This window comes from Heterocephalus glaber, unplaced genomic scaffold, assembly GCF_053883595.1.
Source record: "Heterocephalus glaber isolate CG9 unplaced genomic scaffold, H.glaber_assembly_v1.0 deba00001481, whole genome shotgun sequence".
NCBI lineage: Eukaryota > Metazoa > Chordata > Mammalia > Rodentia > Bathyergidae > Heterocephalus > Heterocephalus glaber.
In genome coordinates this window covers 60,468,140-60,481,973 of record NW_028258317.1, presented here as the reverse complement: position 1 = coordinate 60,481,973, position 13,834 = coordinate 60,468,140, and the positions used below count along the sequence as shown (strand labels likewise).

Here is a 13,834-nt window from a genome sequence, read left to right as displayed (position 1 = left end):
GGGTAATATGGCATGCAAAATGTAATTAAAGCTTCAAAAAGGAAATACAACACTTACTAAGAAGAATGAAGAAGAGTTTGCTGCTTAAACTGGTCATCGCACTGAAGTGATCATTGTCCTTAGTTCCCACATAATCCATACTTAAACTCTCTTCACTTTTCAATATATACGATTTTGCCATAGGAACACTGAGTACGTTAAAAGCATCACTTGGTGAAACTGATATAGTAAGTCCAAGAGAATTCAAAATCATAAATGGTGCTAGATCCCTTATGAAGACCGCTGAAGATCCAGTAGCAGCTTCTGTAAATGCCTAATAAGGGAAAGTTTCCTTAAATAAATGTGGAAAACTAAATGATAAGCAGAATACTAAGGGACACATGACAAATAACTAAGATAATGATAAATTTATTTATTTAAAAGGTCAACATAGAATAGTAGCTCAACATTTAAAGGTTCATTTTTCTTACCTTGACTAAATTATTTAACATTACAAGGCCACATTTGGATAATGTAATATTTAATTGGTCTTTTGAATAGAAACTGATGACAGTTTTATACTCTGGCACTTTGTAGTTTTCCTCTTCAGTATCAAACTCAACTATGGCCTTTTTGGCTTTCTTTTTCATCTAAAATGATAAATCATAGACATATAAGAATTTGGATCTAGGAGCACATCATCACTCTTTATGCACAGTAAAAAAAAAAATTAGAAAACTCTCAATACCACTAGAGAAAACACTAAATATTATGTGTTTCACTGCCTCTACCATAATGAAATACCTGGATGTGCCAACTCAGGTCACAAAGGACAGGGGCAGTACTATATTAGAAAATAATTTCTCATTCTCAGTGATGTGGCAAGCACAATTTAGGAAAAAAAATTTCTGAAATCACTAAATGTATGTGGCATTTGAATGTAAATGAAAAGCACATACTTCACAAAAACATAGCCAAGAAAGTACTGTAGGGTAGTCCTTTAGTCATTCTAATAAAGAACAGAAACCTAAGGACTCACAAAGTCAGACAAGAGTGGCAGAGCAGGGGCTGGGAATTTAGCCCAGTGGTTTCGCCGCCTGCTGTGCAAGCACAAGGACCCGAGTTCAATCCCTGGTACAAAAAAAAGAGTGGCAGAACAGTGCTGTAAACACAGGACTCCTAAGTTTAGAATTAATAGATCCACTGCACATGCATGTTCCACCTAAAAACCACCAAAGGAATTTTAATTTCAAGTTTTTCACCTAAAATATCTAGAAAATTAAATTATTTACTAAAATTGAGGCACATACGCTAAGCTAGGGAGTTTTATTGTTACTTTAAGTAGCTTTAAGCCCCTGAAAATTTTCAAGTTGAGTCAATCATTATCAAGCAGATACCATGCTGGTAATTCTGCAATCTCTTGCTTTAGAAGCACAACTTCCATTTAAGGGCCCTGATTCTCATAAATACATAAACTCATAATATATTTCAAGCAAATAATATGTTTTCTAGATAGATAGATAGTCCCTTCAAAGGACAAAGAAAACACAGGATAGACCACTACCTACAAGAGGATGGCATGTGCTAATATATGACAGAGCAATATAATAAAGCAGTTAAGAGTGGAGACTGCAGCTGAATTTACTTTCACCTCTTCCATTTTGTAGCTATTACTGTACTATATTACTTTAGAGAAGGAAGTCCATTAAACTCTCTAGTCTTATTCCCTTCATATGTTCAAATGTTGATTAAAAACTAAGATTCTGGCTGGGGATTTAGCCCAGTGGTTCTGCTGCCTGCCCTGCAAGCATAAGGACCCGAATTCAATCCCCGTTACCAAAAAACAAAAAACAAACTTAAAAACTTGGTTTCTTTCAGGGAGTTGTTGTAAGGGTTAAAGCAAAGACACATTATTCAGAAAAATGTCTAGTATATAATTAATGTTACACAATTATTTGTATTAGGATAGGTAGCACTGGCCTTGGATTTCAAAATTATATGTAGGCAAGGCTCATGATGGGAAAACTTCAACGCTGCTATGATTCAAACTAAAGTGTCTAATGAGACAGCGCAGAGTTTTGAAAAAAGTGTTCAGACATCAGACATACAGTACTTTGATGGGGGATATTGGTAAAGAAATCATACATACACAGAGGCAGACGATTCACAGGAAAACTGTTATCTCCTCAAATTTGTGTGAAGCTAAAACTATGAAAACACTCTTTACACACACACACACACACACACACACACGCACATAATCTCTCTCTCTCTCCCTCTCTCTCTCTCTCTCATACCTTGATTCCCAGATTCCATGGTCTAAAATCCTCAGTCTGATCAATTTCTAAGGGTTCAAGCAAAGGCTCCCATACACCAAACATTTCATTATAATAATGAACCTAAAGAGAGAATTTTTATTTTTAATGAAGCATCTGTCATTTTCTAAAATGATCTTCCATGTGCTCCCCCGACTAAGGCCTTTTGGTTGTGCTAGCTGCCTGTCATCCAATAGCTTCAAATCCCTCAGCATTTTCATCACCTGGACAACCTTATAGTAGTCTGTACTTATCTTTCACAATTTAGCTCCGATAAGACCCTCTTTGACTTGTAGACTAAACTAAGATCAAACAGTATGTTCACCTATCACATATTACTGACATTTTAAAACAAGTTCCTCCACTGACTAAACACCCTTGAAGACAAGTAGTATATGATTTAATGAATGCTTTAATGACTCTAACCAGGTGGACATCCTAGACGAAATCCTCTGCAAAATATCATAATTATAATCTGAATACAAAATTGTAATCTAGTTCATCAGTTATAACTTAGTATAACTGTGTCAGCACACTTAAATAATACAGAAGCTTATATATTTTTATAATCACTTTCATAAAGTAGAATATATCAGATTAGTTTTCAATACATATAAGGTCAAATCATTTAAACCATAATATCCTTGAAAATAATTTTATGTAGATCAATTGTGAAGCAAAACATTTTTGTTCTAATTGTTCACATTGCTATTAAAAGAGAGTATCCAGTTTCGCTGCCTGCTGTGCAAGCACAAGGACCCGAGTTCGATCCCCGGTACCAAAAAAAGAGAGTATCCAAGTATTCAGAAATTTAGTCTTTTAAAGGAAAAAAGTTATTTAATTTTAATTCTTAAAAATAAGAATTCTGAACCCAATGAACAACTATCTATTAATATATCATTTTACATAAAATAAATTGAAATATATACTTAATGTGGATACATACTCTAAAAATAAAAGTAATGTACACATACACAAAATCATTCAACAACACACATTTGTAAACTTCATTTCAAAAGCTATAAAGCCATCATATTTATTATAAGCTGAATTAAAATAGCATAGTAAGATTCCCACAATACTCTGTGTGGCATTGTTATAAGAACTAAAAAAACAACAAATATGCTTACTTCTAGCTCAAGCTGACAATGGAGATTTATTAATGTGCTCCAGTTTTTGCCTTCCCCCGAAAAACGTGATTTTGCTAAAAGCATAGGCACTGTCCTATGGCCAATTCCAGCTTCCAGAACTATAAAAATAGAATCAATATTTATTTTCATCATCTCTCCGTTGGGTACCAATTCAGTTGTAGGAGTTATTTTTTCAGTTTCATTTGATTCTTCAAGGAACCACATTTTTAAATTCTTTGTATCCTTCTTTTCCCATAATTGTGCTACAGAAGAAGCCGTTTCTTTGGGGATGGTTTCCTTAGTTGTATAAAGCGCTGAAGTTATAGTAATCATGGTATTTATGGTAACTGGTGAAACCTAAATGGAAAAACATTTATTTCAAAATATACTAATTACATTTGCTGAGTAATCAAGGAATACTGAACATCACTACCATGAAACAGTAGATACAATTTGTTGCCTACCAAAAATCTAAATTACCATAACTAATCTCAATTTAAAAAAATATTACACTAATTTTGTAAATATTAAACTGTAATTTCAACTATACATATCAGGATATTAGATATAACTACAAAAGCAGTCACATGTCAACAACAAAAATACCACATTCATTATAAAAATCTGAGTTAAATATTTTGAAAATAATGTCTCATAAAAATATTTTTAAAAGTAAATTCATTTTGGGGCCAGGGATTTAGCTCTCTGGTTTCACCGCCTGCTGTGCAAGCGCAAGGAGCCAAGTTTGATCCCTGGTACCAAAAAAAATAAAAATAAAAAAATAAATTCAGTTTATGTTTAATAATCCCAAGACTTGCTATTATAATAATTTCCAGGTTTTACTAATTTTAAAAAGTATACTAAGGATCAGAATGATTAACTTACCTTTAGTGTAAGGGATTTTACTGATATATCAATCAATTGTGGATCGGTACCTATCTGAGTAGCCTGATAAAACAAGTCACAGGGCTGTAAAACCTGTGACACAAAAAGCAATAGCACTAAATTAATATTTAAGTAGTAAATATTTATATTTAGTGACTTTCGTAGTAATAGCTATGTTAAATCAAAGTCAGCAACAGTAAGAGTATAAAAACAAGTGACTCAACAGATTTCTTAATTATTTTCTTTATTCATTCTTTATAATAGAAAATATTAATATTAATATAAAAGTAAGTAGAAACAACCCCTCCCCAGTTCCAGCATTTATTTGAGGAAGCACTGGGGATCTAGATATCTCACATTCAACATCTATAAAATGAGGATGTAATACATATCTTTGGGAATAAAATATTTAACTGATTGGGCACAGAAATATGAGCAAAGAAAAATAAGACCAAATACTCATTTGATCAAAATAAATTAGTTAATACATGTACCACTGATGATCAACTGAATAGGAGCCATTCTTACCTCATTAGACTGTTCGCACATAGTGAGACTGTGAGTCTTACCTGTATATATGCCAGCCACCCCATAACATAGCTCCCAATGATTTGTGCATTGCGTCAGTGTTCACGTAACCAATAAAATACAGAAGGGGTGGTACTCCATTTCTGAGGATATATTCTCACTCCCTGCAGCTTCCATTATTGGTGATACATTTCTTCTTCTCTTTGGTCACTCACTCTGGCAAAATCTATGCCATAAGCAGTCCTACTGCATGGTGAAGAACTAAAGCCTCTTGCCAAAAGCAATGTGAATGAGGTTAGTGGCAGATCTTCCAGCTCAAGGAAAGCTTCAGAAGATGGATACTCCAGCTGACAGTGTGACTATAATCTCCTGAGAGATTCTAACCTGAATCATCTAGCTAAGGGGCTCCTAGATTACTGACCCTTGGTGTCTTCGATTTACATTCCCCTAGCCACGATACTGCATTTTTCCTATTTTTGTTTTTCAAGGGTATTCTGTTCTACCACATTTGTTCTGTCTAGTATATCCTAAATGTTATCATCTTATTTCCTCCTGAGGGTTGAATATATAACTAATGGGCTTTATCTGAGAAGAGATGTGCTCAACTGAAGTACTCATGGGAAATACCACTCAGACCATGCAAAAAACTAAGAAGCAAGGTGGCAGGTACTATTACATGAGATCAGACATGTTTAGGGTGGTATGGCCACAGATGGCAGGCACTATCAAGAAGACACATATTCCTAGGAAAGACCATTTGACTCCAAGAATTTTAGAGGATCAAGAGAATGGCACTGGCATCAGCAGTCTTGATGATAGTCATTTTTACTGACAGGATCCTGAGGCAGCATGTGACATCACAAGCCAAGGGTCAGGGAACACAGGTGTCTATGTCTCCATATTTCTTACACATGCTTAAATGTTTGAAAAACATATAATACTTGTATTTTATTTAACTTTGCTAAAATATGATTTTATCAATTTATTCCCTTGTAAAACTGAACCAAAAAAGTTTATGCACATAGGAAAAGTTAGAAAAGGCAAGGAATAATAAAAAATTTCAGGGCCGGGGATTTAGCTCAGTGGTTCTGCCGCCTGGTGCAAGGACCCAAGTTCGATCCCTGATACCAAAAAACAAACAAACAAACAAACAAATAAATAAAAATTTCAAATACATTTAATTTTTAAAATAATTTTATAATGTAATTTTAAACAAAATGAATTTTCCCCATGGTAAGTAGAATTCTGCCTTCTAAGCGCCCATGATTCATGTCTCTCCCAAATGCAAAATATGTTCACTACCTCCTAAGATTCCCAAGAGTCTCATTTAATTATAGTCCAAAATCCATTATCTCATCATCTAACTATATCTCACCAAATATCTCCATCTCTATCTCTGTTTCAGAAGTCTAGAATTTCATCTATTATTCATCAACCCAAAGTCTAAAATCTAAATCAGGTCCAGGTGATAATAGGAGCTCACATGCAATTCAGTAAGTGTAGCTATAAAGGAAACAGTTTCTCTCTTTTTGTAGAACTGTGAGACTAAGATGAATTACTTGCTCTCACTAGTCCCAAAATAAAATGGTGGAACACATGTAGGACAGTATTTACAAATATTCCAATTCCAATGGGGAAAACAAAAAAATAAGGAACCATTAGTAGTCCAAAGCAATTCTAAAATCTAAGCAGACACAAGTTTCTTGACTAAGTTTCCAAGCCTAGGAAGAATTCTCTGCATTTCTCAGCTCTATCCTCTACATCACCTTTCCTTTTTTTATAAAAAACAGGAGAATATGAGTTAGTAGTTTCATCAACCTGCTTCCTGTATAAGTAGAATTTTGGGAATCCAAGAGTCTCTATTTTGTAGTCCAAGCTCTTTGTATTTCTCTGCTAAAATAATTTTCTAAAGAATTTTGAAGACAATCTGTGGATTTCATAAGGTTTTACTCCTTTAAGCCAAAGCATACATTTTTCTGAGATTATCTTGTCCTCCTGCTGAGGTGGCTAAGGAGTGACAAGGCTTTCTGGATTAAAATGTGAAACACACTCTAATCTCCTGAAAGGGTCCTTTGTGTGACTAGACACTACTGATCTTTTGATCTTTAAATTTTAGGAAAACATCATACAATCTTCTCTGAGCTACACTTTTAGCACCCAGTTTTTACTTTTAGCAGCTTTTATCATTTGGAAAGGGTGAAAATTACCAACATCATTAAGTACATTAGTAAGATAGGATAAAAGAAATAAAATAAAAAGGATGCAAAGAAACTGAAATTTTAAAAAGTATGCTTAAAAAATGCAGAACACAAGTCCAATTTATTTTTTTCCTTCTCTCAAAACAAAACCTAGACAACTCTTTCAACCACAAAGGCATTTGCCCATTCCCTTTTTACTTACAAATTGTTCCCTTTCACATATTAAAATAGACTACCCTTTTAAGATTTCCCACATTAATAGATCATATCTCACTATGGGTGGGCCATTCTCTCTCACCCATGAGAAAAGACTAAGACTACAAATTATCAAATGCCTCAGATTTTCAGCACCCAAAACACATGAAAAATCCGAAGTTCCCAACTACATATATTATAATACTTCATTTCTTTGAGCACCCACACTCCACTCTTGAGTGTGTCCTATATCTACCTCTAATAAATCCTTCTCATGTCTCTTTCACTGACATGTGCTAAAAATTCCTTTGCTGTGACAGAGTTAGTACACCCACAAACTTATTTTCAAAGGGTAAGTTAAATTCTTTATTTCAGCCTCAGGGACCCTCAGACCTAGACCTGTGACATTAGTTCTGTTTAACTGTTCTTCCCACAATTTATCTCTCTCCTCTAGCATTTTATTATCAACAGCAAAACACCACACACTTTGGTAGTCTCTTTAGCTATATATACAAGAAGTTTGTCACAAGTTCCTCACAAATTTTGCAAAGCATTTTGACATTATGTATCAAGTCCTTCCTTCTCCAAGTTTTCAATGACAAGTCCCTTTTGTCCTCCTACTGAGCTCTCATTGGTAGCACATTACTACCAAAAGTGTGTTCAACATCATTTAGGTTTACTCGACCATTATCATCAAAATTCCTCCAGTTTCTGCCCACCTCTGCCCACCACCGAACTCTAAAGTTGCTTCCACATTTAATTAATTGTAATATAGGAATGTAAAAATCTATACATACTAGTTTTCTACTGCTGTGTAACAAATTTCCTCAAACTTATTTATTTAAAACAACACAAATTTATTATTTCTTAGTTTTATAGATCAGAAATCCTGCTGAAATCACAGGCAGAACAGTAATAGCCTGCAATGGAGGCTTGACTAGGGAAAAATTTGCATTTGAATTTAAGAATTCATTTCCTTACCACCCTGACACTAAAATCCCAACTGCTTGCTATCAGCCAGGGATTACTTTCTGTTCCCACTGCTTGTTCATAGGTTCTTCCATATGGCCCACTCCACAGCAGTCTGCTCCTTCAAGGCCAGCAGCACATCTCTTTGATGCTTCATCATCTTTCAATCATCTCTCCAGTGTTTTACCCAGAATAATGTCCCTATGAGTATTACAAAATAAACTGACATATCTACTAGTCCAGCCCACACTCAAGAACAGAAGACTATATAGGGGATATAAGGCAGAGGGAGATAGAAATCTTAGGAACCATCTTGGAATTCTACTTATTTACACTAAGAAAGAAAAATAAATCAGGAAAAAAAAATCTAAAACCATCCCCCAAAGAAATCACACAAAAATAAATGATCAGATCAATGGTTGAATGACTTAAAATTCAGTGTACTATTTCTTTAATCTTTAAATAAAGGAAATTATAATTATATTACAATACATAATGCTAGATTATCAACATAAAATTTACCTTTTCATCTTGAGGAAGGATAAACCAAAAGAAAAAACAAAATACAAATATAAGTAAATATTTCCCAGAAACAAATTTCTTTACTGAATTCCTCTGTTAAGTTCCCTAGGACTGAATATGCAGCTAGCTTTTCACAGAAAACATGTTCATGCCAAAGCTACATTAAAATCTCCATAATACGGTTCATACAGTTCAATCTCATGCTATAGAGTCTTTTTTAAAAAATGAAATTATAACTCAAGCCACTGTAATTTTAATGCTATTTCTATCATTTCTTCCTTCATGTTACTCCAACCCTTACCATATTATTCCCTTTCTTATATCATTTTTACTATAGATGCCATTCTTTTTTTACTATAGATTCTACCTCACCTTCAAAGAAGCAACCTTAAAAGCTTTACAGAACATTGTGACAAGACCTAACAAAAGCTCACTATAACACTTTCCCAACACTAACTTGGTGGTAGAGGACTTCATTAAGTTGAAAATCACTTAATAACAAGAGAAAATAAAATACGAGTACTATTTGGGGGTCTGGGAAAATACGGTGACAGAAACTTGTGCACTCTGGAACCCAGGATCTCTGTATATGCAGTTCCTTCCTGAAACAACACACTCATGAATCCCTCTGGCCCAAGTTTAACTCTCAAGTTTAACTCCCAAGTTTAATATGCATTCATTCTTCAGGTATCAGCATAAATGTCACCTTCATTAAGAAGCCTTCTCCAACAGATAATTTATGTTTTTCTATTGCAAAATCTTAAAATATTCTTAGCAAATGGAATAGAAGAACAAATGAAAATATCCTCAAATATAGTATTTTCTCTTTGTTTTCTGAGACAGGCTCTCACTATGCAGTTCAGGCTGGCCTTGAACTCACTATGTAACCCAGGCAGGCCTCAACTCAAAGTGAATCTCCTGCATTAGCCTCTCAAGTGCTGGGACTACAGGCATGTGACATCATACTTGGCTTCAAATATAGTATTCATCCATAAATATAAGGGGGTATTCTTACAAATCTATCACAAACTCACTAGAAAGTGGGTGTTGCAACACATGCCTGAAATCCCAGAACTGCAGAGGATGAGAGGCAGGAGGATTGCTGAGAGTTCAAGGCCAATCTGGGCTACATACTCACTTCAAGGCCAGCCTGGACTACAAAGTGAGACATTGTCTCAAAAACTCAAAAACCAAAACAAAAACCTATCATTGTAATTTATCATAAGAATAGAAAAAACTATTTCAGTTCTTTCAATACTGTGTCAAACAGGACATAATAAAATTCCATACTCATTCAAGATCAAGATTCTTTCACATATGAATTTAGATATGAAGGACAATTTCTCAAGATAGCTTTTATATAAAGAATCACAAGCAAAAATTATATATAGTAATATCACTTCATTTAACAATGGGAACACAAGGACAGATTCTTACTGCTATTCAAGGAACAAGCAAGAATAAGATAGGAGATTAGGGAGTGGCAAAAACTGGCTGGTAAAGTAGGCATGACCTATTAATTATAAGATCCTGGACACACACACAGAACAGTTCCCAAAAGCCCCATACATGGACTTTTCATGGAAACTCGAGTAGATTTTCAATAGGATGACCTACACGTGGCCTCAGCCTGAGGTGTGGCCTCAGCCTGAGGTGTGTCTCAGGACATGGATGTCAAAACTCTCGTCAGTTTCCTCAAGATTTAGACAGCATAAAAGGACATATAAAAGCCATGAAGACTTGGGTATTATAGTTTTCCATGGGAGCCCATGATGTATTTCCCACATGCTGTGTGTACTTTTAACTTTGCTCTTATCCTTTTTCTATTTACTCAGCCCAAGCTCACTCTGCAGACCCAGTTTTTCCTCCCATTCTTCACTTTTACTTTCTTGAATAAACTTTGCCACTGCTTTTTGCTAGTTTCATTCAATTCTTTGTTTAATACAAGAAGAAATCGGAATCCAAGTCTGGAAAGAGAGCAAGCAATTCCAAACCCTGTAACATTTAGTTGGCAAGGCACTTTTTAGAAGGAAGCTATCCAATAACAACATGACATACAAATAGTCCCAAAAAGCTGACATGGCAATACTAATGGCAACCAAGCAGCCTTTAAGAATCACTTAAGAGCTAAAGAGTCATATAATTTAAAAGTTAAATCTTCCAAGATTTAATAATTCCAATTGTGAGTATACATCTTAATGTTGTAGCTTCAAAGTATATGAGGTAAATATTAACAAAACTACAAGTAAAAATAGTGAAATTCACAATCAAAACAGATAATAGATCTCTTCAGTAACTGATAGAACAGACTAAAAAAATTAAGTACAGATGATACGAACAACATTAAAAACAAAACTGACCTAAAGAGTGCTACTCCAAACAACAAAATATATTTTTTTCATAAACAAAACAAAAGAAAAAGACATCTCCATCTCCTGGGCAATAAAAAAGTCAATAAATTTCAAAGGATAAAAACCAGAATATAGTAATAGACCACAGTAAAATTGAGGCAGAAATAATAGAAATATAAGTAGGAAAAATTCCCCAAAATCCAGAAATTAGGCAAAACCAGTTTTTCAAGTTCATGGGAAAAACTAAAAAACAGCAATGAGAAAACAGTCTAATGGAATATTAAAAATACAAGACACCAAAATAAGTAATGTGGCTCAGGGCTGTATCCCGGTGGCACAGCATGTGCTTAGTATGCCTGAGACCCAGGGTTCAATGGCCAGTACCAAAACTTAAATAAGTAAATAAATAACCCTAGTAGTTACAGATAATGCTGAACTTACAGGAAAAATTATAGCTTTAATGCATATACTAGAAAAGGCAGGCTGAAAATCAACTAACTCAGCATTCATATTCCTCTGCTGGGTATCTTCCCGAAAGAATTAAAAGAATCATACCACAGTGATATATGTGCACCCACATTCACAGCAGCAGTTTATGATAGCTAAAACTTGAGAACAGCCCAACTCCCCATCAACTGGAGACTGGATAAAGAAAATGCGGTTTTTCTATAAAATGGAATACTACTCAGCCATAAAGAATGAGAAATTAGAGGCATTTATAGCTAAATGGATGCACACTAAGGAAATACTGTTAAGCGAAATAAACAGGACACACGTGTAAATACAGAATAATTTCTCTGGTGTGAGAAACTGAAAGTGTAAATAAGGACTAAAATGTAAAACAGACAATGTGAAATAGGAAGAAAAGGGGCAAAGGGAAAGAGAAAGTGGGAAGGGTAGGGGAAAGGATAGAAGGGAATGGGATTAATATGAGAAAATGAAAAAAATGGAAACAAAATCTTTGTGAACAGGGAGGGGCGGCAGGGTTGAAAGGAGGTCAGGGGAATGGGGAAAAAAATAAGAACCAAGATAGATTATGTAAAGGTGCCATTTCCCAATGATGAATGTCACTATATTGCATACCTAAAATGTACCAATAAAATTAATAATATAAAAAAAGTCAGATAAAGGGGTTGTGGGTATAGCTCAGGGTAGAAAGTCTACTAAAAGCATGCACGAGACCCAGGATTCAATCCCCAGTATGTGCTCCCAAGCCATGGCTGTAGTTAGCCATGCCCTGATTGCATCACTGGAAAGCACACAAAAGAGGTCTCCATACTAGTAACAAAGTCTTTCCACTACAGGATATCACAGACCTACACACAACACAAAACAAACAAAAAACAATAGAAATATGAGAAGACAAGGCAACAAAATGCCTCCCAAAACCCCTAACTCCCCCAAAGATAATCCATGGGGCATTAAGGAGATAGAAAGCAAAAGTCATACAGCCAAATTACTTGAAAGGATAACAAGAGAGTAACAAACAGACCGATAAGGTACTAGGTAGGGTGACAAAAGATATAACCAAACATATAATGGATGTAATAAAAGGATCAGGGAGCTTACAGAAGACACTAATTAAAAGCTAGCTAAAGCCAGGAATGGTGGTGCATGCCTATAATCCCAGCACAGGAGGCTGAGGCAGGAGGATTGCCACAACTGTGAGGGAAGCTTGGGCTACATAGTGAGTTCAAGGTCAGTCTGAATTACATAGTGAGATCTTGTCTCAAAACACCAAAAAAAGTTAGCTGGGCTAAATAAAATGATACGAAACATAAAGGGCCAGTTTAGCAAAGAAGTAAGAGTCCATGAGCCAGGTGTGGTGGTGTGCACCTGTAATCCCAGGACTCATGAAGCTAAGACAGGTGGATTGCTGTGAGTTCGAGGCCACCCTGGGCTACATAGTGAGACTCTGTCTCAGAAAAAAGTAAATAAATAAAAGAAACCGAAACAAAAAACCTTACAGTCCATGAAAAGATTCTAAACAGAAATTCAGGAGATTAAAAATTATATTCAAAGTATAGGCAGCAGAAGCAACCAATGAGAGGACAGAATATCAGAATTAGAAGATAAAGATGCTTTCAAAGACTAATCACTGAGAAATACCTTAAAAACAAAAGAACATGAAAAATGGAGTTAAAGACATCCTACTGTAGTGATACATGCATACTTTTATTTATAGCAGCATAATGCACAATAGCTAAATCTTGGAAGTGGCCCACATGTCCTTCAACAAATGAATGAATAAAGTAAATATGGTATTTGTACACAATGGCATACTACTTTGCCATAAAGAATGATAAATTTCAGTCATTTGCAAGAAAATGGATACACCTTGATACCATAATATTAAGTGAAATAAATCAGACACACCTGGTTTCATTTATATGAAAACCCCAAAATATAAACACAGTGGTACCTCAGTTTACAAACTTAATTAGTTTTACAATTTTGGGGAAGATGGATGCATTTGTGTTTGTGTGGAGAAGATGGCCATGGCCATGTTTATCACTTGACGTGCAGTTTGCAAATGGGAGGAAAGTTTTGCCAAATGCTTTTCTTGGAGAATCAAATTGTTTGCAAACAAAGCATCTGGAACCAAGGTATTGCTGTAAAGAGCAAAATAAAAGGTAATATGAAATAGTCATACAAATCTTTTGCATATGGGAAGGGGACCAAGAAATGGAGAGAAGGGGAGGGAATACAATGGAGGGGATTAAAAAAAAAAGATGTGTTATGTACATGTATCAAGAGTACCA

The 13,834-nt window shown here is 35.0% G+C and overlaps 1 protein-coding gene across 6 annotated transcripts in view; it reads right to left on the bottom strand.

The window, feature by feature from the left end:
• Positions 1 to 13,834, bottom strand: part of Vps13a (vacuolar protein sorting 13 homolog A) — a 252,336-nt gene that overhangs the window by 98,967 nt on the left and 139,535 nt on the right. For all 6 annotated transcript variants that reach the window (XM_087183513.1, XM_004862535.4, XM_087183514.1 and 3 more), the window contains exons 40-44: positions 4,310 to 4,402; positions 3,425 to 3,781; positions 2,277 to 2,378; positions 471 to 629; positions 58 to 313 (exon numbers count right to left, since the gene is read on the bottom strand). In XM_087183513.1, the coding sequence (XP_087039639.1) occupies positions 58 to 313; positions 471 to 629; positions 2,277 to 2,378; positions 3,425 to 3,781; positions 4,310 to 4,402 (967 nt within the window). The remainder of the gene's footprint in view (positions 1 to 57; positions 314 to 470; positions 630 to 2,276; positions 2,379 to 3,424; positions 3,782 to 4,309; positions 4,403 to 13,834) is intronic.